The sequence below is a fragment of the Amyelois transitella genome, chromosome 28 (assembly GCF_032362555.1).
Source record: "Amyelois transitella isolate CPQ chromosome 28, ilAmyTran1.1, whole genome shotgun sequence".
Classification (NCBI taxonomy): domain Eukaryota; kingdom Metazoa; phylum Arthropoda; class Insecta; order Lepidoptera; family Pyralidae; genus Amyelois; species Amyelois transitella.
In genome coordinates this window covers 3,990,542-4,018,510 of record NC_083531.1, presented here as the reverse complement: position 1 = coordinate 4,018,510, position 27,969 = coordinate 3,990,542, and the positions used below count along the sequence as shown (strand labels likewise).

The following is a 27,969-nucleotide window of genomic DNA, read 5'->3' as shown; positions in this document are numbered from 1 at the left end:
GGTGAGGATTGATGACCAGATTCTTTATGGGAATAAAGAATAGTTGAAGGTCTGAAACAGTTGCAGCTTGCTTGAAAAGCTGAAGTTGAGATCACCTCAACTTTTTTAGGTGAACCTTAGGTACCCATTATCCAGTTTCCTAAATTTACAGGAGATTTTCTCACTATAAAAGAGTATATCTCAAAAAATAAGTTAGTATTCTCGCTGGATTTAAAGTTTTTGCGAGCTGTGATGCAGGTTAAATAAAACACATAGGTACAAAAAAAATAAGCTCCAATATACATATATTTCCTAAAAACATTCGTATAAAATAATTTTCAAAAACTCACTTTTCCATCGCTCAAAATTAAATAAATTACACATATTTATATATGTAAGTTACTCTTACACACTACAAGAATGAATCGTTCAAATTAAGACTTAATTTAAAAAAAAAATGTATTCGTAATAACAACCATTATTTGATCAGAGACAAAATTAAGAAAAGTTTAAATTAAGCATTTGTTGACTGGCCGTTAACATGCACTAAAAAAAAAAGAAATTAACTTTTATCGATATGAAACTGGTTTTAGGCAAATGATTAAATAATATGGGTTTATAAGACTAGCATCTCCGGCCGGCCGTCAAAAGTAACATTGTACCGCCAGTAATTAAAATTAACAAGAGTATATAGCCTCAAAGGCAATGTGTAGTTTGGGTCTAACATTAAAATAATTTGATTTTTATCATAATTAAAACACTTTATCTCCTTTGCCAGCGATTTAACATCATGATTTTCCATATATAACGTAAATAATTTACCAGTATAATATAATAATTTACCAGTATATATGCCAGCGATTTATATTTTTGTTATAATTCTATAAAGTAGATTTGGGTACTGGGCCTTATAAAGCTTACTAAATATCCTATCCGATCCGAAAGGGGCAATTAAGTAATCAAGTGAAAATTAAAAAATAATATATATAATAAAAATAAATAATCAAAAATCTTCAAAAATTGCGTTACGTAATACTTGAACGCTTCCATAAAGGGCTTTTATAGTGAACTTTTACTGCGAACGAAAGACTAGCGTAAAATAAGGTTGTAAGTTGTTAAGCAGGCAGTCTCCTCATTTATAACACAACCTGGTTAGTGGGCTACTTGAACTTGATCGTGTACATTGTCCTGATATTGTTCCTCAAGTTCTTCTTCTTCGTTGAATTCCACGTCGTCAACTTCCGCTTCCTGTTAATAACGAGAAGATTTTGATCGTTGGCCTTATTATACATCTATCATACATACATATATAAAATCATGTCTATATCCCTTGCGGGGTAAACAGAGCAGAGTGTTGAAAAGACTGATAGTTCACGTTTAGCTGTTGGGGTTAGTGATAGAATTGATATTCAAATAGAGACAGGTTGTTAGCCCATCGCCTAAAATAAGAATCTCAAGTTTATAAGCCTTACCCTTAGTCGCCTTTTACGACATTCATGGGAAAGAGATGTAAGTAAAATCTTCGTCTAGTCTTGTTAACATTTAAGGATACCTTACCTGATACTGTTGATATTCAGAGATCAGGTCGGCCATATTGCTGGCCGCTTCTGTGAACTCCATCTCATCCATACCCTCGCCGGTGTACCAGTGGAGGAAGGCCTGGAACCAGCAAATACATTGAAATGACATATCAAATCTCTCTCTCGCTCGCTGCTTACTTACTAAACACAATGTAACAATAAACTACTTACCCGTCTGCGGTACATGGCGGTGAACTGCTCGGAGATGCGCTTGAAGATCTCTTGGATCGCGGTGGAGTTCCCGATGAAGGTGGCCGACATTTTAAGCCCGCGTGGGGGCACGTCGCACACCGACACTTTCAGATTATTAGGAATCCATTCCACGAAGTAGCTGAAAGAATTAATTATTAATTATATATTATAAAGCCACTTTCCTTGACGAATAATGATGTTCATAATAACGCCACTTGCAGTCGCGAATGATGCTGTGTATAATAACGCCACATTACTTGTTGTCGCGAAAAATGATGTGCATAATAATGCCACTTTACTTGACGTCCCGAATGATGATGTGCATAATAACGCCACTTTTTTTGACGTCCCGAATGATGATGTGAATAATAACGCCACTTTACTTGACGTCGCAAGTGATGATGTACATAATAACGCCACTTTACTTGACGTCGCAAATGATGATGTAGTGCATAATAAGGCAACATTACTTGACGACGCAAATAATTAGGTCCATAATAACGCCACTTTCCTTGATGATATGCATGCTAATGGACTGAAAATTTTGAACGATGAAGAGCGGTCAAAATGGTGACAGGAATGTCTGAAGAATTAGAAATTGCACAAGGATATAGTTACCTACCTCGAGTTTTTACTCTGAATTGCCAAGATCTGCTGGTCCACTTCCCTCATCGACATGTGCCCTCTAAACATTGTGGCTACGGTCAGGTAGCGGCCGTGGCGAGGGTCTGACGCGGTCATCATGTTCCCGGGGTTGAACATCTGTATATATGTACAGTTGTGTCAAAACCTACAAGCTCTGTCTACCCCGCAAGGGATATGGACGTGACCATATGTATGTATATATGTGTCTAAACCAGTTGTTATTTGAATCTCAATTCTGTAGGCACTGTCTACCCCGCATGGGATATAGACGTGATTATATGTATATATGCTGCTTTAAGCCTCTCAATTCAATCTCGATTCTATCATAAAGCCAAACAGCTGAATGTGACCTATCATTATTATTAAGACTGTTGGTTCTGTCTACCCCGCAAGGGATATAAACGTGATTATATGTATGCTGCTTTAAGCCTCTCAATTCAATTTTGATTCTATCATAAAGCCAAACAACTGAACGTGGCCTATCAGTATTTTTAAGACTGTTTGCTCTGTCTACCCCGAAAGGGATATAAACGTGATTATACATATGTATGCTGCTTTAAGCCTCTCAATTCAATCTCAATTTTATTATCAAGCCAAACAGCTGAAGGTGGCCTATCAGTATTTTTAATACTGTTGGCTCTGTCTACCCCGCAAGGGATATAGACGTGACTATATCTATGTATGTATGCTTTAAACCCGGTAAAAAGCGGGCCAAGGATATTTGAAAACATTGAAATTGTATATAGAGATCGTGGCAAGTGGAAAGAGGTAGTCTCTGCCTACCCCTCCGGGAAAGAGGCGTGAGTTTATGTACTACTCTGTCAAGAAAGTAGCAGGAAAAGATCAATAATACACAAACTGTTTGTTATTCATCCAAATTTATTTTATCACCTTCAAAATATGCTCCTTTAGAAACGATACATTTACGCCAACGAATAATCCAATCATCAAAACATTTTTTAAACGCTGTTTCCGGAATTGAGGTCAGTTCTCGCCGCGAATTCTCTTTTATGTCTTCTACCGATTGAAAACGGGTGCCACGAAGTGGTAATTTGAGTTTAGGAAAAAGAAAAAAGTCGGCTGGAGCCATATCTGGTGAATATGGTGGTTGCTCGATGGTATTTGTTGAGTGTTTGGTTAAAAATTCGTTCACAATGATGGCCTTGTACGAAGGTGCATTATCATGGTGCAAAATCCAAGAATTTTCTTTCCACAAATCTGGCCTTTTTCGTCGGATTTGCTCTCTTAAACGCCGCATAACACTCAAATAATATTCCTTATTTACCGTTTGACCTTCCGGTAAGAATTCCGAGTGCACAACACCGCGATAGTCAAAGAAAACAGTCAACATGACTTTGACTTTTGAACGACTTTGGCGTGGTTTTTTCGGTTTCGGTTCAGTTGGAAGGCGCCACTCCGAAGCTTGTTGACTAGTTTGCATGTCAAACTCGTAAACCCACGTCTCGTCACCAGTAACAATGCGTTTCATGAATGTTGGGTCGGAATTGACTCGTTCTAGCATGTCCTCAGCGACTCTCATGCGATTGAGTTTTTGAAAAAAATTCAGGTCTTTTGGGACTAGCCGAGCGGCAACATGTTTCATACCCAAATTATAAGTTAAAATGGTACGGATCGACTCGTGAGATACAGAAAGTTCGGTGGCTATCTCTCTCAAAGTTGAATGAGGATTTTCAGTCACTATTTCCTTCACTTTTGCGATGTTAACTTCAGTTGCAGACGTTGATGGCCTACCAGAGCGAGGCAAATCTTCCATCACATCTCGACCGCTTTTGAACGCTTTGTACCACTCATAAGCACGAGTTTTTGATAAAGTCGATTCACCGTAAGCCTTCTGTAACATTTTCAGTGACTCCGAACACGATATTCCATTGGCAATGCAAAATTTAAGACAAACTCTTTGTTCGATGTTTTTATCCATTATGAAATTAGCAATACACACTAGATATGATAAAACTAAAAATAGCACTGTATTTAATGTAAACAACAGATGCAACTCAAACTCCGCGCCAAAATGGAAAACAGTTGTGCCAATCTAACAACAACAAAAAAAAACAAAAATTTGAATTTGGAACCATAAATAAATAATCCATTCCCGATACTTTTCTGACTGAATGTATGTATGTATGTATGAAATCGTAGACTTACTTGACTCATGAGCTCAGCAACGGTCTGCGGTCTGTAGTTGAAGGAGTTCTTTGCTGTTAGAGGTGCGAAGCCTGAGGAAAAAAAAACATAATATAACTTTAAATCATATATCTATATATATGACTGCCTCTGTGGCGTAGCGGTAGTACGCTTATCTGTGATACCAGAGGTCCCGGGTTCGAATCCCGGTTAATTTATTTATATTAATTTATTAAATCATGATTTTTGGCCGCTTCAATACATGACTTCCATAATCTAGAACCGTCGTTATTAGCGCACCCTGGGCTCGTCTCTAAGGAAATGGACGCAGGAGAATAATGTGTTAGATAACATCTATACTAATATTATAAAGCTGAAGAGTTTGCTTGTTTGAACGCGCTAATCTCAGGAACTACTGGTTCGAATTGAAAAATTCTTTTTGCGTTGAATAGACCATTTATCGAGGAAGGCTTTAGGCTATATAAGATCACGCTGCAACTTTAAGGAGCGAAGAAATAATGGAAAATATGAAAAATACGGGTAAATTTATTCATCATTGAGGGCTTCAATGATGCCCATAATAACAATTCCACGCGGACAAAGTCGCGGGCACAGCTAGTTGAAATATAATTGAAATTTACATATTCTTTTCTGAAATAAAAAGGGAATTATTCCAGATTTTTTGGAATATTTATGGTGTGGAGCAGGCTTCTACATAGGTGCCCCAAGACAAAAACGGGAAGAATTATTCATCCTTGAGGGCTTCAATGATGCCCATAATAACTATTCCACGCGGACGAAGTCACAAGCACAGCTAGTACATACATACATATCGTCACGTCTATGTCCCTTACAGAGACTTGTGTTAGACTTTAGTGATATCACTTACCAGGCATGAAGAAGTGTAGCCTCGGGAAGGGCACCATGTTGACGGCCAATTTGCGGAGGTCAGCGTTCAGTTGACCCGGGAACCGTAGGCAGGTGGTGACCCCGGACATTGTCAACTGGTAAACGTTCAATGTGTTAGGTCAAAGTGCCGTGTGGTTCAAATTCAAATTCAAATCTCTTTATTGCGGAAACACAGTTAGAAAAGATGATACAAAACAGTTCGTGTGACTGTGATCTGTCTTCACAAGACGTACAATAATTCAGTCAGTGGTTCCCGGCACCAATGCAAAAATAGAATAGGACAACTCGCATCTCGTTACCGTGGATGTCGTTAAAGGCGACTAAGGGATAGGCTTTTAAAGTTGTGGTTCTTCTTTTAGGCGGTGGGCTAGCAACCTGTCACTGTTTGAATCACAATTCTATAATTATGCCAAATAGCTGAACGTGGCCTTTCAGCATTTTCAAGACTGTTGGCTCTGTCTACCCCGCAAGGGATATAGACGTGACCATATGTATGTTTGTATGTATGTATGTTAGGTCAAGAGGTCACACAGGTCATGAACACTTATCTGGTGAGCTTGCATGAATCATAAATCATTTATTCCTTGAATATAGTATTATACTATTTACAATATAAGTCTTAATTATGTAGGTAAAGTTTGTGTGCACGCTTATTCGTCGGAATCACATACATATCTATACTAATATTATAAAGCTGAAGAGTTTGTTTGTTTGCACTCGTTAATCTCAGGAACTACTGGTTCGAATTGAAAAATTATTTTTGCGTTGAATAGACCATTTATCGAGGAAGGCTTTAGGGTATATAACATCACGCTGCAACTATTAGGACTTGTGTAATTTTTCAATTCCAACCAGTAATTCCTGAGATTAGCGCGTTCAAACAAACTCTTCAGCTTTATAATATTAGTATTTTTGTAAGTATTTGCATGTATATTTAGTTAAATGTTATTTATGCATACGCCATACCGCTCCAAAATTCATCTCTCCTCTCATGGGTCTACTGGATGAGATTTCTTTTGAAATAAAAAGCACCTTTGTACTATAATTACTGTATTAAATACTCCTGTATATAATTTTGTGTACATAAATAAATAAAATGAATAAATTAGTATATAGATATTTATTTATATTACTCACCGAGATGAGATGGTTCAAATCGCCATAACTAGGGTTGTGGAGTCTTAGCGTCCTGAAGCATATGTTGTATAGCGCTTCGTTATCGATACAGAAGGTCATGTCTGTGTTTTCTACCAGCTGGTGCACTGAGAGGGTAGCATTGTAAGGTTCTAACACCACTTCGCTCACCTGGAAAGGCATAGTATAATGTGAAATAATAATAATAATAAATAAATATTTACGGGACAAATTACACTGATTGAGTTAGCCTCGAAGTAAGTTCGCGACTTGTGTTACGAGATGCTAACTCAACGATACTATATTTTATAATAAATACTTATATAGATAAACATCCAAGACCCAGGCCAATCAGAAAAAGTTCTTTTCTCATCATGTCCTGGCCGGGATTCGAACCCGGGACCTCCGGTGTCACAGACAAGCGCACTGCCGCTGCGCCACAGAGGCCGTCGTCGAAAGCGTGTTTGTGTGTTTGTTTGTACGTCTTTCACGTTAAAACCACTGAATAGATATCCATGTAATTTCGTTAACAGGTGTGGAGTACCGATGAGGGCATAGGGATAGGCAGACAATTTCATACTCGTACACAGGGTTTTCGCAAATCACACGGGAATTACGGCCTCTGTGGCGCAGCGGTAGTACGCTTGTCTGTGAGACCGGAGGTCCCGGGTTCGAATCCCGGCCAGGGTATGATGAGAAAAGAACTTTTTCTGATTGGCCTGGGTCTTGGATGTTTATCTATATATAAGTATTTATTATAAAAATAAAGTATCGTTGAGTTAGTATCTCGTAACACAAGTCAAACGAACTTACTTCGAGGCTAACTCAATCTGTGTAATTTGTCCCGTATATATTTATTTATTTTATAATATCGTGAGGAAATCTGCACATTCAGGCAATTGGATGTGTAACCATGATCGATCCAATACGGGTTAGGTTCCCCTGCAAAGGTCGCGGAGGTCAGACGGGAGTCGCTTCGTGTAAAAACCTGACTCGCCCAATCCAGGATCCATGGTCAAAGGCACACCCCGGGCTCCTCTCCAGAGTTATGAGGATGCAACCGGGACAAAAGCCAGGAGGAAGATGTGGGATAAAATCTTACCTTGGGAGAAGGTACAACGCTGAATGTATTCATGATCCTATCGGGAAATTCTTCCCGGATTTTGGCCAGGAGTAATGTGCCCATGCCCGACCCGGTGCCTCCGCCCAATGAATGTGTAAGTTGGAAACCTGAAACGAGTTTAAATTTCCTAGTTACATACATAATAGTCACGTCTATATCCCTTGCGGGGTAGACAGAGCCAACAGTCTTGAAAATACTGATAGGCCACGTTCAGCTGTAATGTTTAACGACAGAATTGAGTTAGTGACAGCTTGCTAGCCCATCAGTTTATAAGCCTTTAGTCGCCTTTTACGACATCCATTGTAAAGTGTTGGAATGGAATGCAACGTTTGTGTTCCCGCCGAAAAGTGTGCCGTTTAATTTTTTTCTAGCAGATCGACTCAAGTTTTTTATTTTTAAATTTCATCTTAAAAAAAAACTCGATCGTACCAACTAAAAAAAAAAACAGACGCAAACTTAAAAAAAAAAAAAGTACATAATCGATCGCGTATAAATTTAAATAAGGAACGGTTGGATTCCAATTTTTTATAATATAAATATACAATTTTAATAATAAACTGCCTTATAAATAAGGCAGTTTATAAGGCAGTTTATACCTTGAAGACAGTCACAGTTCTCAGCCTCCTTCCTGATGACGTCCAGGACAGAGTCGACGAGCTCAGCGCCCTCTGTGTAGTGACCTTTGGCCCAGTTGTTGCCTGTAAATTCGAAAAAAAAAACGTTTTATAACGTGAACGTGTATTTAAAAATAAAGTGTGTTTTTGAATTCAATCTTTATGTGAGCAAGATAAGGTCTAAAGTGAAATAAAGCCTTTTCCTTCTTGCCTTGTAAATCCGTAAGTTGTTGATATAGGGGAAAAGAGACGAGGGGTGGGAATTTCAAATCTTGGCGGTTCGTTTGTTTAAATATTTGCCATATCGATAGGGTGTTGTGTGGGGATTTATTTTAGGGTTCCCAGCACTATTGAATACAACCACTCTTTATCTTACCCATGGATGTCGTAAGAGGCGACTAATTATTCATCTAGTGAAAGCTTCCATGATGCTCTAGTAGCGAATAAAAACATTATGAGTGCCAGCTGTTTCTTTTTTGGCAAATTGTAAAAGTCAATTGCCGTGTGGTTCCCGGCACCAGTACATAAAGAATAGGACCACTCAATCTCTTTCGTTGTCGTAAAAGGCGACTAAGGGATAGGCTTACAAACTTGAGATCCTTTTTTAAGCGATGGGCTAGCAACCTGTCACTATTTGAATCTCAATTCCATCATTAAGCCAAATAGCTGAGCGTGGCCATTCAGTCTTTTCGGGACTATTGGCTCTGTCTACTCCACAAGAGATAGTATAGACGTGACCATATGTATGTATGTATGTAAAAGCCAATCAAGCGAAAGGCCTACAAACTTGGAGACTCGATTATGTATGTATGTATAATGGGTTAACTGTTTAACGGAATGTATACATGTTTTTTAATGTAGACAATGTGCATTCGTCCACGATTTAGATTAAAGAGATCTATATTTGTAAATTGACGTCCTATGAAAATGCTGCAGTGTAGTTTGTTCCGCCGCTTCTTCTGCACATGCGCTTTGGAAGCGGTACCTAGTAGTTATAATTAGATTTAAGTTATGTGACGTCAATAAGTGATACCTTGTATCCAATTTTGAAAATAAATCTATTCTATTCTATTCTAATGTTTTTTCCTGATACTTGCCAGCTCCGCTCTGGCCAAAGACAAAGTTATCAGGCCTAAACAGCTGGCCGTAAGGACCAGAGCGCACAGAGTCCATGGTGCCTGGCTCCAGGTCCACGAGCACAGCCCGGGGCACGTATTTGCCTGAAAAAAAAAAAGAGACTTGCAATGACAACGAAGATCTTCGGACCGACTATGCACGACCCACTGTTACGAAGGCAGCACAATGCAATAAAATAAAAAGGCGACTAAGGGATAAAAATAATTATTAATAATTTTATTCAGAGTGTGCCGTGTGGTTCCCGGCACCAATACACAAAAGAATAGGACCACTCCATCTCTCTCCCACGGATGTCGTAAAAGGCGACTAAGAGATAGGCTTATAAACTTGGGATTCCTCTTTTAGGCGATGGACTAGCAACCTGTCACTATTTGAATCTCAATTCTATCACTAAGCCAAACAGCTGAGCGTGGCCTATCAGTCTTTTCAAGACTGGTGGCTCTATCTACCCCGCATGGGATATAGACGTGATTATATGTATGTATGTAAAACTGCACCGCAACCGTTCTCACGCTTGCAGGTCGTATCATATTAAATTCCTTTTTTTCATTCATTTTTAAATTTAGAGCAGTATAACTAGGAATTCGTTTTTTTTTAAGTCTAATTAGTAATTTTCATTTAAGGTTTAAAAATAGTTATTTTTTATTATATCCCCTGACCCTCTCCGTAAAAGCACCGACTCAGACCTTGTATGATTATACTGGCTCATTAATAAAATATTAATTATAGGTTTAAAAAAAAATTCTTTGCTATTTTTTGTTAATTATCTTCCTGACCCTCACCATAACAACACCGATTCAGACCTTGTATTATACTGTCTAATTAATAAAATATTCATTTCATGTTTAAAAATAGTTTTTTTTTTCTTTTTTTTTTTAATATTCTCCCTGACCTCACCGTAATAGTTAAACCCATTCGACCACTATGCATGTTCTTACCGCTTGAAGCTTCATTGTAGTATACGTTGAGCCTCTCCTTCTGAAGGTCATTCTCCCCCCGGTAGATGCCATTAGGGTCAATTCCATGTTCATCTGATATTATCTCCCAGAACTGTAATAATAAAGTTATGTATTGTAAGTTATTTTAAAGAGAATATAACTTATTAACTTGTACTACTCAGTCTGCCATTAAATTCATAAATACATATGAACATACATAATTATAGTCACGTCTATATCCCTTGTTGGGGTAGACAGCCAACAGTCTTGAAGACTGAAAGACCAAGTTCAGCTATTTGGCTTTATGATAGAATTCAGGTTCAAATAGTGACGGGTTGGTAGCCCATCGCCTAAAAGAAGAATCCCAAGTTTATAAGCCTATCCCTTAATCTCCTTTTACGACATTCATGGCAACGAGATGGAGTGGTCCTATTCTTTTTTTTCATTGGTGCCGGGAACCACACGGTACATAGTATGTAAGTACTTTAGGTAATTAATGTAACAATATACATACTCGTAGCATGAACTCTGAATAAAATTATAAATAACTATTTTTATGTGTCATCAATAATCGTCATTGATAACATCATTATCAACAAATACCTATGATGGAAGACATACTATTATATGTACGTACATATATGTATATCTCAATGTCAAATAACTATTAAGAAATTCAATATTTTACTATTTTTTATCTCACATTTAACAATAGTAACTATAATGGAACATAGATAAAATAGCAATAAAAAAATTACTTATAAAGATAAACATCCAAGACCCAGGCCGATCAGAAAAGTTCGTTGTGGCTCAGCGGTGTTTCGCTTGTCCGTGGGACTGTAGGTTCCGGATTCGAATCCCGGTAAAGGCGTGATGAGTAATGATTTTTTTTAATTCCATAAGTGTTAGGCACGTCTTTGACTTTATGATGCAACAGATGTGTGATGTATCTGCAGCCGTAATTACTATGTAGAAAACTGAATGTCGTAAAACGCGACTAAGGGATAGGCTTATAAACTTGGAATTCTTCTTTTGGCGACGGGCTAGCAACCTATCACTATATGAATCTCAATTCTATCATTACGCCAAACAGCTTAAAGTGGCCTAACAGTCTTATTAAGACTGTTGGCTCTGTCTATCCCGCTGTGATATAGACGTAATTATATGTATGTATCTAAAAGATAATATTCTGGAATTCCTACGGGAATACCGGGAGAACGAATGAAAGTTTTCGCTGTACGTGGCTGGATCTTTAGGTATAATTATACATACATACATATGGTCACGTCTATATCCACTGCGGGGTAGACAGAGCCAACAGTCTTGAAAAAACTGAATGACCACGTTCAGCTATTTGGCTTAATGATAGAATTGAGGTTAAAATAGTGACAGGTTGCTAGCCCATCGCCTAGAAAAGAATCCCAAGTTTGTAAGCCTATCCCTTAGTCGCCTTTTACGACATCCACGGGAAAGAGATGGAGTGGTCCTATTCTTGTTTTGTATTGGTGCCGGGAACCACACGGCACTGCACTGCAGGTATAATTGTGTATATCTAAACTTATAGTTTACAGAAAAAAGAGTATTCAAACTTACTTAGACGGCCTCTGTGGCGGAGCGGTAATACGCTTGTCTGTGACACCGGAGGTCCCGGGTTCGAATCCCGGTCAGGGCATGATGAGAAGAACTTTCTCTGATTGGTCTGTGTTTTGGATGTTTATCTATCTAAGTATTTATTATAAAATATAGTATCGTTGAGTTAGTATCTCGTAACACAAGTCTCGAACTTACTTCGAGGCTAACTCAATCCGTGTAATTTGTCCCGTATATATTTATTTATTTATTTACCTTAGATCCTATCTGATTTCCACACTGTCCAGCTTGTACGTGAACTATTTCGGGCATTTTATTATTATTATTTTTTTTATTTTTTTTTAAACACAGATTATGTAAAACCCACGACACTGTCTGCAACGCTAGTGACTTACTTCAACAGTTTATCATACTCTTATCAAGATTACTATGAAAAGATAAGGCGATTGGTGCGGCCGTGTGGCATAGTTCATTATAAGGTTTTTTTCACTAGTAACGTTTTCCGAGTCGCGATTCCGTCAAATTAAACACATTAATATAAAGCTGAAGAGTATGTTTGTTTTTTTGTCAGGAACTACTGGTTCGAGTTGAAATATTCTTTTTGCGTTGAATAGACCATTTATCGGGCAAGGCTTTAGGCTATATAACATCGTTGTAACTATTAGGAGCAAAGAAATAATGGAATATGTGAAAAAAAAACGGGGAAATTTATTCATCCTTGAGGGCTTCAATGATGCCCACAATAAACTATTCCACGCGGACGAAGTCGCGGCCACAGCTAGTCTTTATTATAGTTTTTTTCCTCAGTTGCATGGTTGCAACTTTTGTGATGTTGTGACTTTGTATCTTGTTAAGATATTATTAGAAGTCACGCACTCCCGAAAATTGTTGCTATGCAGGGACTGTACAATTTGAAGTTTGTAATCTTCTTTTTTTTTAATAAGTAGTTTAAATTTTGATTTTCTTATTTTAAAATGTATATACGAAAAAAAAGAATTATTAAAAATAAATTAGAAGTTAAAAAAAAACTAAATGTCTAAATAAAGTTCGACGTTCCAGGTAGGTATTTTTCGTACTCAGGTGATTTGTGTTGTGTTGATTTGTTTTGAAAGACTTTAAACGATTTTTAACGACACATCATCAAAAGCTTTGAATATGAAATAGTCATGTCGGATGAACGCACGATTCACGATATTCCTTGCCAAATACTTTAAGAATTGTACTACTACCGTTCTATTTTTGGCGTTAAAAAAATAATAAATAAATGATGAACTACTTTTAATTATGGATTTTCCTTTATATTTTGGTTGACTGGAAGAAATCCCATTGGGGATAAGTCCGCCATTGTACATATTCTTCTAAACCCAATAACTGTTTTGTAATTTGTTATACTTATTTTTATGTGCTATAAAGAGTTTACACACAAACAAACAAACTTTTTGTAGGCTAAACAAGTTGGAAAAGGATATTTAAGAGAGGTGAGTGATGTGTGAGAGGATGAGTCAAGTTCAGCTATCAAGAACTCCGCAACTTGATAGCTGAACTTGACTCATGTAGGAACAGGATTATGATATAATAGGCTAAGGCTAGGTAGACTATTGGACTCTCGTTCAGGAAGGATGCGACCGGGATTAAAATCATTGTAAAGATGACAGATTGACTATAAAATACAATACGACAGTATTTTTTGTATGATACATACATAAAATACTGATATTTATAAACCGATTTGTTAAATTTTTATTAATTTATTTTTGATTCAGCTGAACGTGACCTATCAGTCTTTTCAAGACTGTTGGCTCTGTCTACCCCACAAGGGATATAGACGTGATTGTGACGTGACGTATGTATGTAGTTATGTTGTAAAATTCTTTTTGCATTCAAAAGAAGTGTCCTTCTGGTAAAATATAAATTTGATTAAGGTCATAAATGTCATTAATTTTTAAGGGACACTTCAAAAAAACATTACCCAAATTCACCGGCTCCAGAAACTGATTTAAGTAGCTTATATAGGTACCTAGCACTCTTATCGCCCAGGTACGACATATTTTTAATTTAATTTTAAATTATTATTAGAGTGTCTTTTGAAGTCAATTTTGTTTTTTTTTTATATTTTCCTTTTTATACCTGTAACGAAATGGTAAAATGCTCATTTTTAAACCGGCCGAATGGTAAACTTAGATCTACACCTATTTAAAATATAGCTACGTTTATTATTCTCTCTAATTAATTGTATAGCATTTGATGTTTTTAATTAAATGCGATGCTTATAGTCAACCTTATAGTTTTAAAGAAATCAGTTTTCACAAAATTAAAAAAAGCACTTATTTGTCTTGTTTGTGCACTTATATATAATTTATTTCTTATTTTATTGAGAAATACAAAATAATTTTAACAACTGTCACACATTACAATACTAATTTGTATGTAGTAGGTACAATATTGTAAAACAAAACATGATTATGTAAATAAATTGAGGGTAGTAATTTCATAATCTATATTCTATATATATTTTTTTTTTTTTTTTTTTTTAAATTATAAAGCTGAAGAGCTTGTTTGTTTGAACGCGCTAATCTCAGGAACTACTGGTTCGAATTAAAAAATTCTTTTTGCGTTGAATAGACCATTTATCGAGGAAGGCTTTAGGCTATATAACATCAGGCTGCAACTATAAGAAGCAAAGAAATAATGGAAAATGTGAAAAAACGGGTAAAATTATTCATCCTTGAGGGCTTCAATGATGCCCACAATAACTATTCCACGCGGACGAAGTCGCGAGCACAGCTAGTTAAATATATGAGGGGGAATACGAATGACGATTTGCCGTGACGTGTGGTTCCCGGCATATCAGTGTAGGACCGCTGCATATCTTTCCCATAGATGTCGTAAAAGCCAACTAAGGGAAAGGCTAGTAAATTTGGGATTCTTCTTGTAGGCGATGAGCTAGCTTAATTCCATGAATGAGCTTTAAGCTATACGTGGCCTTGAATCTTTTCATGGCTGTTGTCTGTGTCTACCCCGCAAGCGATATAGACGTGATTATATGCATGTGCAAAAATACTTAAGTATTTTTAGCCTGTAGTTATGTGCTCCAAAATTTTACACCGATGGATGTATGACTGATAAGCCTTATCACATACAAGATAGCATTGGTAAACTCATCTATATATTTCATTTCATCATATAAGTATGTATTTATTGATGACATATTATGCAGTTTTATAAACATGACTAAGTTATTTTTTCCTCAATCATTCTCATGTAGGTATTTATTTCTTGTAGGTATTGTATTATATTTTATTGCATTTCAGTGATACATTCATTCAATCATTATAATCACGTCCAAATTCCTTGCGGGTTAGACAGAGCCAGCAGTCTTGAAGGACTGAAAGGCCACGAACAGCTGTTTTTTAGTGATACATACCTGGCAAAAGGCAGGTGCCTTTTTTATACAGAAATAAGTACATAGTAACATCATACAGAGTCAATTCTTGAAAAGGCTTTAACCTCTAAGGCCATTGACACATACATACATATGGTAACGTCTATATCCCTTGCGGGGCAGATAGACCCAACAGTCTTGAAAAGACTGAATGGCCACGTTCAGCTATTTGGCTTAATGATAGAATTGAGATTCAATAATGACAGGTTGCTAGCCCATTGCCTAAAAATAATCCCAAGTTTGTAAGGCTATCCCTTAGTCGCCTTTTACGACATGGGAAAGAGATGGAGTGGTCCTATTCTTTTTTGTATTGGTGCCGGGAACCTCACAGCACGGAAATCATAAGGCCATTGAGATAAATATAATCTTCATTATAATAGCCGTAGAACGTCCGCTGCTGAACACAGATCTCCCCCAATGATTTCCACCTCGCTTTGTTGGAGGCAACTTGCATGAAGCGTAAGAGAGACACTTAGTGACAAATTTTGTATAATTAATCCTTACATATATATAGGTAATACATAATACATATTTTTCGAAGGTCCTATAAAAGGTTATTTTATGAGCAAATTCATGAAGAAAAATAAAACCGTTTAAAAATAAACGTCACGTCAGGTGTTTCCCCTCAGTTGTCACTGTCAATATTGTCAAAGTCAATTGTTTTATTTGTTTACGAAAAATTTGGCTTTGTGAAAAAAAAAAACATAAACATCACAAATTAAACGTTGTTAATTTACATAGCTATATCTAAATCACCAAATCATGCCTATCAAAAGAAATTTACAGCCATAGCCATAGCAGAACCTACAACGATGTAAATTAGTTCAAAAGATAACTTAACCTTATCACCCGATGGAAATAAAATGAAGTTACTGAAAGCATTTTTAACACTAAATATTTGTATGGCGGCGTATCTAGGAGATTATTTAGTATTTAAATCTAGATTTTCAGACTCGCAAGTGTTTCGCGCGTTAACAGATAGCGCAGTTCATGCCAGTTTAGGATGTCTATCGTCAATTTTGTTTTTAAGTCAAGAAATAAGTTTCAATAACACCGCCTGCATATTTCACATTGGCTTCTGCACCCTGTTATCCTCGTTCATAGATGTGGACCATGTTTTTGTTGCCAAATCTATTTATTGGAAGGTAAACAGCCTACAAATATTATAAATGCAAAAATTTGTAAGAATGTGTTCGTTACTCTTTCGCGCAATAACTACTAAATGGATTTTCATGAAATACAGCTCACGGGTAAAATATAATCTGGAATTACATATATTGTATTTTGTAACCCGAAATTTTGACAGCAAATAGTTTTATAATGATAATAACACACATCCATAGCTTTGTCTAGCAAATTATCTTAATATGTCTTCAACAACTTTCTTCTCACACAAATTTTTCAATCGGACATTCTTCCTGTAGGTATTAGGCCAATAGCCTGATACTATTTCTGAGTATTTTCCATTGACTATGAATATTCGCTCTGCCTACCCCATAAAAGAAATGTGATGTGTGCCATGTGGTTCCCGACACCAATAGAAGAATAATACCACTTCTCTTTCTCATGTATGCTGTGAAAGGCGACTAAGGTATAGGTTTATAAACTTGGGATTCCCCTTGTAGGTGATGGGCTAGCAACCTTTTTACATAGGGTGAGTCAGGTTTTTATACAAAGCAACTCCCATCTGACCTCGCAACCTTAACCCATATTGGATCCATGGTTACACATCCAGTTGTCTGAATGTGCAGGTTTCCTCACAATTTTCCTCACTGTAATGGCATCAGTTAGCATTCAATAACTTACCAATGATATTATCTATACTAATATTATAAATAAGTTTGAATGCGCTAATCTCATGAACTACTGGTCTGAATTGAAAATTTTTTTTTGTGTTTAATATACCATTTATCGAGGAAGACTAGGCCATATAACATCATGCTGCAACTATAAGGAGCGAAGAAACAATGGAAGATGTGAAAAAAACGGGGAAAATTATTCATCCTTGAGGGCTTCAATAATGCCCAAAATAACTATTCCATAGTCACAGGCACAGCTATTACAAATAAATATCTAACAACACAATTATAATTCCAGGATCTGACAAACAACAAATATAGAGGTATCTTCCATTGTACAACCTTCTGGCTAATCATCACGTCAATACTCCTAACATACAGCTACATATACAAAAAAATCAACATATATATGTTAACTTGGATGATAATATTAGCATATACAAGCCATCATATACGCGATGCAAATCGGAGAGGCTTATGGGTATATCCGTTTGGTCATACGCCTCCGTTTAGTAAAAGTTTATATATTTTTTTGGTCGCCATTTTGCCTAATATATTAACAGTGGTGAATGTCTATTTGAAACCAGATATTTATAGACATACAATTATTAATTATAATAACATTGTGTAAGCTAAATAATGGATGTATGTACAGAAAAACATTGATCGTATAAATGTAATAAATCATTATTGTTTTTATTTATTTTCGTTGTTATAAAAAATCTGTGATGTAAATGAAATAAATATATTTTATATTGATTATGTCTTTATTTCTACATTACTACAGAGACTTGCATTACAGTTAATAATCTATCTTAAATCTTGTGTAGGCGTTTTGATTATCAATAGCGTTCATCAAAAAATTGTCTCAAATGTGCGTAAAGATTATGTGACAATGTTGTTCTTATTTTTGACTATACGACATTGTTTCACAACTTTGAAACTGCACTGACGCCTTGGAAGCGGCAGTAAACTTAGTTTCAAGTAATTTTTTTGACGTCAACCAATGTTGTGAAACCAAAAGATTTGACAATTATTAATTGATATGAAGTATCCTATAATAATGAATAAAAATTTTGAATTTCAATTTGAATCATATAACAATACTGTACACATTAGCAAAGTTAATAATGTTACATAACATTGAAAGTAACCGTGAAATTTTTGCTTGCGCGATTTAGACTATTCGCTGGTTGTTGTGACTTGTGGCGTAGAGATGTCGCCACATATATATATTATGTCAAACTCATGACTTGAGCCCATGCAATAACTTTTTTTAATGGTCCGATGTTGATGAAATAAACTTTAAATGTCGTGCTAAGTGTGATCGTACATAGAGTAAAAAAGACTAAAAATAGAAACAAAATTTTGCTTTCAATTATATTTTTTTAATGTCTACCTATCAGTCAAAAGTATACAACACAATGAAATACGAATTATCTTTATTTCCCATAAAAATACATACCTAATATGTAGTAGAAACATACATTACCCCGACTTCGTCCGTGTGGAATATAGATCTCTTAAATCGTAAACGAATACACATGACACATATTTTTATTCCAAAGGTTGGCTGGAAGAGATTGCTTAGCGATAAGTCCGCCTTTGCTCAATATATTTTTTTTTTTGACATATTACACAGATTGAGTTAGCCTCGAAGTAAGTTCGAGACTTGTGTTACGAGATACTAACTCAACGATACTATATTTTATAATGAATTCTTATATAGATAAACATCCAAGACCCAAGCCAATCAGAAAAAGTTCTTTTTCTCATCATTCGAATTCGAACCCGGGACCTCCGGTGTCACAGACAAGCGTACTACCGTTGCGCCACAGAGGCCGTCAATATTCATCTGTACTTACTAATATTCATCTATGCAACTATTAGGAGCAAAGAAATAATGGAAAAAGTGAAAAAAAAACGGGGAATATTATTCATCCTTGAGGGCTTCAATGATGCCCAAAACAACTATTCCACGCGGACGAAGTCGCGGGTACCTACAGCTAGTTTGAGAATAAAAAAATAATATCTCTGACATTTTTTTTCCTAACTAACAAGCCATGACAACGGTTGCTATGAATAATGAATAAAAAAATTTGAATTTTGAATACGTAAAGAATGTTGCCCGCAGACTATTCCCCAGGCCAGACGACGCTCTCAATCCAGTCGAGGAAGCTGGAAACTCTGCTGTATATAGCCGGTTGGCCGCTCTGCGCGCATCGCTTTCCAAACGACGTCACTCCTACCACGTAGAAAATGCACTGGTTGTCTTTCGAGGCGATTTGTAGGGGTGAGCCGGAGTCGCCCTGAAATTAGATAAACGTACATATATATTGTCACGTCTAAATCCCTTGCGGGGTAGACAGTTCCAATAGTCTTGAAAAGACTGAATGGCCACGTTCAGCTATTTGACTTAATGATATAATTGAGATTCAAATAGTGACAGGTTGCTAGATGGGCTCGCAACCTGTCACTATTTAAAAAAGAATTCCAAGTTTGTAAGCCTATCCCTTAGTCGCCTTTTACGACATTCATGGTGGTCCTATTCTTTTTTGTATTGGTTTCGGGAACCACACTGCAAATTAGATAAACATTTGGTTTTTTAGTTTCTAGGAGTTTATTGCCAGTATCTCTTTCTGTATGGTTACCATAGACATTTTTAGACAAATTTATTTGCAGGGTATATGATAAAAAGTATATTTGTTTATACTATCATAGTCTGCGTCTTTTATAATATCTATTAATCATTTATTCATTAATCATTTGTTTTATTTTATTAGACAAGACATTACATAACATATATTCGCGTCTATATCCCTTGCGTGGCAGACAGAGGCGACAGTCTTCAAAAGACTGAAATGCCACGTTCAGTTGTTTGGTTTGATGATAGAATTAAGGTTCAAATAGTGACAGGTTGCTATCACATTGCTTATAAGAAGAATCCCAAGTTTATAAGCCTCCCTTAGTCGCCTTTTACGACATCCATGTGAAAGTCAGCGCGGCTCTAGGAATTATAGTTGATAGGAATTCTTACCTGACACGTATCCCTCCCGCCTCTAAGTTCTCCAGCACACATCTGGGAGTCCCTGAAGCCATCCCAATTCCTGATGTCGCCCAGGAGAGGGGCACACACGCTGTTCTCCATCAGGGTCAGGGAGACCTTCTGCAGCTCCTTGGAGGTCTGCCTGGTGACTGTAATGTATGTGTATGTAATATGCATAGTATGTATGCTAACACAAGGTTCCCGCAAGGGATATAGACGTGACCATATGTATGTAATACATAATACATACATATGGTCACGTCTATATCCCTTGCGGGGTAGACAGAGCCAACAGTCTTGAAAGAACTGAATGGCCACGTTAAGCTATTTGGTTTAATGATAAAATTGAGATTCAAATAGTGACAGGTTGCTAGCCCATCGCTTAAAAAAAGAAACCCAAGTTTTTAAGCCTATCCCTTAGTCGCCTTTAACGACATCCATGGGAGAGAGATTGGAGTGGTCCTATTCTTTTTTGTATTGGTGCCGGGAACCACACGGCACAATAATGTGTTAGATGCGTAAATAATACCGTTCAAGCCTCTCCGAGCCGTGTCAGTTATAATTTTAAGTCGCACGTGGTCTACTTATTTCTGACTCGAATGAGGAAGTTAATAATATCTGTACAATAGCCTCCGTACTAGGTTCCACTGAAAATCAGCGCATTGTGTAACTTCATCATACACATGCATATGCTGAGTGGAAACCCTTTTGGTCGCATCATGTATTTTTTTTTATTTTTATTTCTATGTTTAAGAATGAAAATGTTATGTTACATCTTGCGCCAAATAAAGATTTTTCTTTCTTTCTTTCTTACATAATCTGTGCACCATAATCTTATTATTACCGCCGAGCTTACATAAAGAGTGTTATGAATGCGGATGAAGCGAAGGAAGTATGCAGAGATCGTGGCAAGTGCAAAAAGGTAGTCTCTGCCTACCCCTCCGGGAAACAGGCGTGATTTTATGTATGTATGTATGTACATAATCTGACATTGACTGAACTAAATTTCACCCTTCATGGAAGCCTGTGAGTTTTGGATACTGGTACATACATACATATAGACACGTCTTTATCCCACGCGGGGCAGACAGAGCCAACAGTCTTGTAAAGACTGATAGGCCAGGTTCAGCTGTTTGGCTTATTGATAGAATTGAGCTTCAAATGGTGACGCCTAAAAGAAGAATCCCAAGTTTATTAGCCTATCCCATAGTCGCCTTTTACGACATCCATGGTAAAGAGATGGAGTGGTCCTATTCTTTTTTCTAATTGTGCCTATCTTTTCTTTATACATACATACATATAGTCACGTCTATATCCCATACGGGGTAGACAGAGCCAACAGTCCCGAAAAGACTTATCTTTATTTATATTTGAAAAGAGTTTTGTTTAAAAAACACCGTCGATACGGCAGAAAAATGAACTTATACTACATGTTTGTTTTTGTACATATTTTTGTTTCCTTTTTTGTCTTTTTGTTATAGTGTTCTTTGAAAAAATTCTTTTTACTTTTACTTTTACTTTTTTACTTTACATCATACCTGTGTCAGTTACCCCCCAGCCGGTAGCCACAGCCTTCTTATGGCCGCCGAAGCCTCGTTGGGTCCATAGACAAGCGGGACGTATGGCCGATTCAAACTCTACGTCTGTGGCCAACTCTAGAAGGGCAATGTCGTTGTATCTCGAAGGAGGTTTGTATTGAGGGTGTTTGTGGATTTTACGAATCGCGACCTGGAAGGTAAGAATTGAATAAGTGCCGTGTGGTTCCCGGCAGTGCCTTGTGGTTCCCGGCGCCATTAGAAAAAAAGGATAAGGACCACTCCATCTCTTCCCCACGGATGTCTTAAAAGGCGATTAAGGGATTGGTTTATAAACTTGGGATTCTTCCTTTAGGCGATGGGCTAGCAACCTGTCACTGTTTGAATCTCAATTCAGCTGAACGTGGCCTTTCAGTCTTTTCAAGACTGTTGGCTCTGTCAACCCCGTAAGGGATATAGACGTGACGATATGTATGTACGTATTATATAATTACCTAATACACTTGCATATAATATATTATATGCGAGTGTATTAAGTAACCTATTATTATTTATATTTATACAATTTTTTATTTTACAGTTATCGCACTACCCGTATACATCCATCTCAGTTCGGTCCAAAGGTCCTAAGGCAGAGAATGCCTTGTGGCATTAACTCCACCCGTTGTACATTTTATGTGTATAAAGTTAAAAAAAAAATTAAAAAATAAAATTGTCATACTTCAACAGGGTTAGCGCCGTCGTGCATAAAGTTAAAAAAAAAATGTCATACTTCAACAGGGTTGGCGCCGTCGTGCATAAAGTTTAAAAAAAAAATTGACATACTTCAACAGGGTTGGCGCCGTCGTGCATAAAGTTTAAAAAAAATATTGTCATACTTCAACAGGGTTGGCGCCGTCGTGCATAAAGTTAAAAAAAAAACAAATTGTCATTGTCATACTTCAACAGGGTTGGCGCCGTCGCTGACAGTCGGGTCTATGTTCTGGTCTCCGAGTCTCACGATGACCGGCTCCGGGTCTCTGGCGTTGGGGTCCCTGGTGCAGTGGCCCGCAGTCAGCACGAACTTGGGGCTGATGAGACTGCCACCACAGCTGAAGGAGTAGCCGTTCTCGAAGTTCGTGAATCCTATGGCCGCCTTGAATTGAAAAGAAAAGAAAAATTTATAACTGAACTAGGTGTGCCCGCGACTTCGTCCCCGTGGAAGAGTTATTTTGGGCATCGTTGAAGTCTTTAAGGACAAATTTCATAATTAATTTATACTTAATCATTTATATTAGACTAGATGTTCCCATTTTAGGCATCATTGAAGCCCTCAAAGATGAATAATTTTCCCCGTTTTTTTTCGCATTTTCCATTATTTCTTCGCTTATTATAGTTGCAGCGTGATGTTATATAGCCTTAAGCCTTTGAATTGAGATTCAAATAGTGACGGGTCGCTAGCCCATCGCCTAAAAGAAGAATCCCAAGTTTATAAGCCCACCCCTTTTACGACACCCATGTGAGAGAGATGGAGTGGTCCTATTCTTTTTTCTATTGGTGCCGGGAACCACACGTCACCTCTCACCTCCTATACGGCCTCTGTGGCGCAGCGGTAGTACGCTTGTTTGTGACATCGGAGGTCCCGGGTTCGAATCCCGGCCAGGGCATGATGAGAAAATAACTTTTTCTGATTGGCCTGGGTCTTGGATGTTTATCTATATAAGTATTATTATAAAATATGGTATCGTTGAGATAGTATCTCGTAACACAAGTCTCGAACTTACTTCGAGGCTAACTCAATCTGTATAATTTGTCCCGTATAACTATATTTATATTTATTTATTTAGAAATTCTACTTACCATATGTGGGAACTCTCCCTGGTTGGCATTCTCTCCACCGACGATTAGTTCTACGCCGGCGTAGTCGCATTTTGCCGATGATATAGACATAGTCTCAGGGTTAGGAAGCAATGGTATAAAGTCAACTCTCTCTGTCACACCTCGGCTGTACTGCTCGCACTCTGAAAGAGGCAAGAATTAAAAAAAAAATTTTTTTATTCATACATACATACATACAATGGCGTGACCATTGTATGTATCTATATCCCTTGTGGGGTAGACAGAGCTAACAGTCTTAAATGGACTGATCGGCCACGTTCAGCTATTTGGCTTAATGATAGAATTGAGATCCAAATAGTGACAGGTTGCTAGCCCATCGCCTAAAGAAAGAATCCCAAGTTTGTATTGCCTATCCCTTAGTCGCCTTTTACGACATCCATGGGAAAGAGATGTAGTGGTCCTATTCTTTTTTTGTATTGGTGCCGGGAACCACACGGCACATTTTTATTCATTAGTATTAGGATGCCGCTTAATAATTGTCATAAGTATCTTTTGGTTTCACAACATTGGTTGACGTCGAATAAATTACTTAAAACTAAGTTTACTGCCGCTTCCAAGGCGTCAGTGCAGAAGAAGCGGCAACAAACTGCACTGCATCATTTTCAAGCAAGCAAGTAATAAACTAAGCTTTTTTAAGGTTAAGCCTAACAGCTGAACGTGGCCTGTCAGTCTATAGAAGTGATTAAGTATATGAATACGATTCTTTTACATATCGATGAAATCTTTACTAATATTAGGTATAAAGCTGAAGAGTTTGTTTGTTTGCTTGTTTGAACGCGCTAATTTCAGGAACTACTGGTTGTATTTTTGCATCGACCATTTATCGAGGAATGCTTTAGGCTATATATAACATCACGCTGCAACTACTATAAGGAGCAAAGAAATAATGGAAAATGTGAAAAGAAAAGGAGAAAATTATTCATCAATAAGGGCTTCAATGATGCCCAAATTACTGTTCCACGCGGACGAAGTCGCGGGCACAGCTAGTAAAATAATAAAGTACATATGAAAATATGTAGAAAGCTAAACTCACTTCTTTCGCTAACTCTTCTGTTATCAGGTCCATTGCTGTTCGCATTACCCCAAATTGGTGGTCCACTGAAATGAACAAAACAATTGTTTACTCTATCTATACTAATATTATAAAGCTGAAGAGTTTGTTTGTTTGTCTGTTTGTTTGTTTGAACGCGCTAATCTCAGGAACTACTGGTTCGAATTGAAAAATTCTTAATGCGTTGAATAGACCATTTATCGAGAAAGGCTTTAGGCTATATAACATCACGCTGCAACTATTAGTAGCGAAGAAATAATGGAAAATGTGAAAAAAACGGGGAAAGTAATTCCTCCTTGAGGGCTTCAATGATCAATGATGCCCAAAATAACTATTCCACGCGGACGAAGTCGCGGGCACAGCTAGTGTATATATATATATATATACATACATACATACATATAATCACGTCTATATCCCTTGCGGGGTAGACAGAGCCAACAGTCTTGTAAAGACTGAAAGGCCACGTTCAGCTATTTGGGTTTCAGATAGAATTGAGATTCAAATAGTGACAGGTTGCTAGCCCATCGCCTAAAAAAGAATCCCAAGCATAGCCTATCCCTTAGTTGCCTTTTACGACACCCATGGGAAAGAGATGGAGTGGTCCTATTCTTTTTTGTATTGGTGCCGGGAACCCCACGGCACCAATACAATGCATATATACATGTATATATATATATATATATATATATAGATACGAGTATCGTATATACTTACTCGTCTCTTGCAGGCGGCGCTGTTTGCAATATGTTGGTGGTGTCTCGACAACAAACTATCGTGACCCCAAATGAGCTGTATTTGCAAAATGTTGGGTTTATGCCGTTTTTTCTGAAATCAAATATTCATTTATTTATTATTGCCGTGTGGTTCCCGGCACCAATACAAAAAAGAAAAGGACCACTCCATCTCTTTCCTATGGATGTCGTAAAAGGCGACTAAGGGATAGGCTTACAAACTTGGGATTCTTTTTTAGGCGATCGGCTAGCAACCTGTCACTATTTGAATCTCAATTCTATCATTGAGCCAAATAGCTGAACGTGGCCATTCAGTCTTTTCAAGACTGTTGGCTCTGTCTACCCCGCAAGGGACATAGATGTGACCATATGTATGTATGTTTATTTATTAATTTACAATTTACACAGATAACATCGAACATGATAAACAGATGAAGCAAAAGTATATAGGTTCTGCTTATTTCAAAAGAAATCCCTTCCAGCTGACCCGAGACAGGAGACATGATGGAAAGGGTGACAGATGTGTACTTCACACAATTATATAAAGACATGCATACATATAATTACGTCATTATCCCCTGCGGGGTAGACAGAGCCAGCAGTCTTGGAAAGACTGATAGGCCATGTTCAGCTGTTTGGTTTAATGATAGAATTGAGATTCAAATAGTGTCAGGTTGCTAACCCATCGCCTAAAACAGAATCCCAAGTTTGTAAGCGTAAGCCCTTAGTCGCCTTTTACGACATCCCTAGGAAAGAGATGGAGTGGTCCTATTCTTTTTTTTTGTATTGGTTCCGTGAACCACACAGCACTAAATGATAATATGTATAAATTTATATTGGTTTATGGAATCAGACATTAGTACGCTTGTGGACAGAAGGGCATGCACTGAGTAGGTAAAACAAAATTTTACATCATTTGTAACCTGTTTTCACAAATAAATATAAATTGATCGATCGATTGATTGATTGATTGATTTATTGATTAATTGATTGATTGATAGATTAATTGTTTGATTGATGAATTGGTTGATTGATTAATTGATTTGAAATCTTACTGGAAATCCTCTTTAGCGGATCTGCATTTCTCAGCGTTAGTGCATATTCCGACTGTGTTCGTGTATTGGTCTACGCAGGAATCACCCTCTGAAATAATTTGACATCATATGTACATATAATCACGACTATATCCCTTGCGGGGTAGACAGAGCCAGCAGTCTTGAAGAGACTGATAGGCCACTTTCAGCTGTTTGGCTTAATGATAGAATTGAGATTCAAATAGTCATAGGTTATCGACCTGCTCGTTCTGCTTGTTCAGTTGTATAGCTTAAAGCTTATTAATGGAATTAAGCTACCCCATCGCCTTAAATAAGAATCTCAAGTTTATAAGCCTATCCCTCAGTCGCCTCTTACGACATCAATGGGAAATGAGATGGAGTGGTCCTATTCTTTTTTATATTGGTTCCGGGAAACGCATTTACAAGTAGATTAATTCGTTGTTTTTATATGTAATGATAATTTCGTCTCCTTTTTGTAGATGGCGTTAAATGCGTCGCTTTTATAAAGATGGCGCGAAAATCACGCGTGCGAAGATGCGTGTAAAGTATTGTAAGTTTAATAATTTTGTTATTAACATAATATTATATATATGTATGTTTGGAAGTATGCAGAGATCGTGGCAAGTGGAAAGAGGTAGTCTCTGCCTACCCCTCCGGGAAAGAGGCGTGATTTTATGTATGTATGTATGTTTGTACCGGCATGAATAATAAACATTAACTTACCTTTAGTCTGTCCGCTCACAGCTCCGACCAACAGGAAAACATACAAAATGTACATCATTTAGTATTTAAATTTAGTCCATCTCGTAGAAAACCTGTAGAGAAAATCTATTTAAGTAGGTATATACACCAGCGACTCCGCTCACGTAAAAAAATATCCCTTGCGAGGAAGACAGAGCCAGCAGTCTTGAAAAGAGTGACAGGTCACGTTTATTTGTTTAGCTTGATGATAGAATAACTAAAAGAACGCCTACAAGAAGAATCTAAAGTTTACAGGCTAAGTACCTACCTGTCAAAGTATTTTTAATCTTAGCACGTATTACGACACATTTAAAGTTAATTACTTAAATACCAAGAAATTATTGTAAGCAATTATGTATTGCAAGAAAAAAATATTATAACTATGTAGCTATATAAGTACTTACATCAATAGAGTTATGAATGTGGATGAAGCGAAAGAAGTATGCAGAGATCGCGGCAAGTGGAAAGATGTAGTATCTGCCTACCCCTCCGGGAAAAAGGCGTGATTTTATGTATGTATGTATGTAGGTAAGTACTTACAAATTGTTCCAATCAAATTATCTCAAACCATAAACAGATAACGATCAATTATGATACAATTTCTTAAGTAAACAGTGCACTAAACATATTATTTTATAACCTGTTCACAAGTTACAAGTTCAACTGTCCACTAAGCACTAAATTTGCGCTCACAATAAAACA

General features: G+C 37.1%; 4 protein-coding genes across 5 annotated transcripts in view; 1 reads left to right on the top strand and 3 right to left on the bottom strand.

The window, feature by feature from the left end:
- Nucleotides 1–337, bottom strand: part of LOC106138072 (uncharacterized) — a 14,520-nt gene extending 14,183 nt beyond the window's left edge. The window contains exon 1 of the mRNA XM_060952149.1: nt 330–337. Within this exon, the coding sequence (XP_060808132.1) occupies nt 330–337 (8 nt within the window). The remainder of the gene's footprint in view (nt 1–329) is intronic.
- On the bottom strand, nt 257–12,401 carry LOC106139489 (tubulin beta chain-like). The gene is made up of 12 exons (XM_060952400.1): nt 12,242–12,401; nt 10,397–10,508; nt 9,419–9,541; nt 8,304–8,405; nt 7,687–7,814; nt 6,588–6,755; nt 5,431–5,545; nt 4,563–4,633; nt 2,374–2,513; nt 1,731–1,890; nt 1,537–1,638; nt 257–1,227 (listed from the first exon to the last, which is right to left on the bottom strand). Exons 1-12 carry the CDS (start codon nt 12,296–12,298, stop codon nt 1,132–1,134), a joined length of 1,374 nt encoding a protein of 457 aa, XP_060808383.1. The 5' UTR covers nt 12,299–12,401; the 3' UTR covers nt 257–1,131.
- On the bottom strand, nt 6,973–27,969 carry LOC106139482 (venom protease). 2 transcript variants are annotated; one of them, XR_009657461.1, is made up of 11 exons: nt 27,808–27,969; nt 27,250–27,341; nt 26,527–26,614; nt 25,455–25,565; nt 24,720–24,784; nt 23,648–23,808; nt 22,749–22,943; nt 21,812–22,001; nt 20,265–20,422; nt 19,026–19,536; nt 6,973–6,987 (listed from the first exon to the last, which is right to left on the bottom strand). XR_009657461.1 is itself a non-coding variant. In XM_060952402.1 (10 exons), the coding sequence occupies exons 2-10, from the start codon at nt 27,305–27,307 to the stop codon at nt 19,363–19,365; spliced, it is 1,200 nt and encodes a 399-aa protein (XP_060808385.1). In that variant the 5' UTR covers nt 27,308–27,341; nt 27,808–27,969; the 3' UTR covers nt 17,999–19,362. The 2 variants fall into 2 exon arrangements, 1 of the variants encoding a protein (XP_060808385.1); XM_060952402.1 differs by lacking the exon at nt 6,973–6,987 and having other exon boundaries at nt 17,999–19,536.
- LOC106139488 (transmembrane protein 267) lies at nt 16,090–17,986 on the top strand. The gene is made up of 2 exons (XM_013340944.2): nt 16,090–16,573; nt 17,526–17,986. Exons 1-2 carry the CDS (start codon nt 16,292–16,294, stop codon nt 17,856–17,858), a joined length of 615 nt encoding a protein of 204 aa, XP_013196398.2. The 5' UTR covers nt 16,090–16,291; the 3' UTR covers nt 17,859–17,986.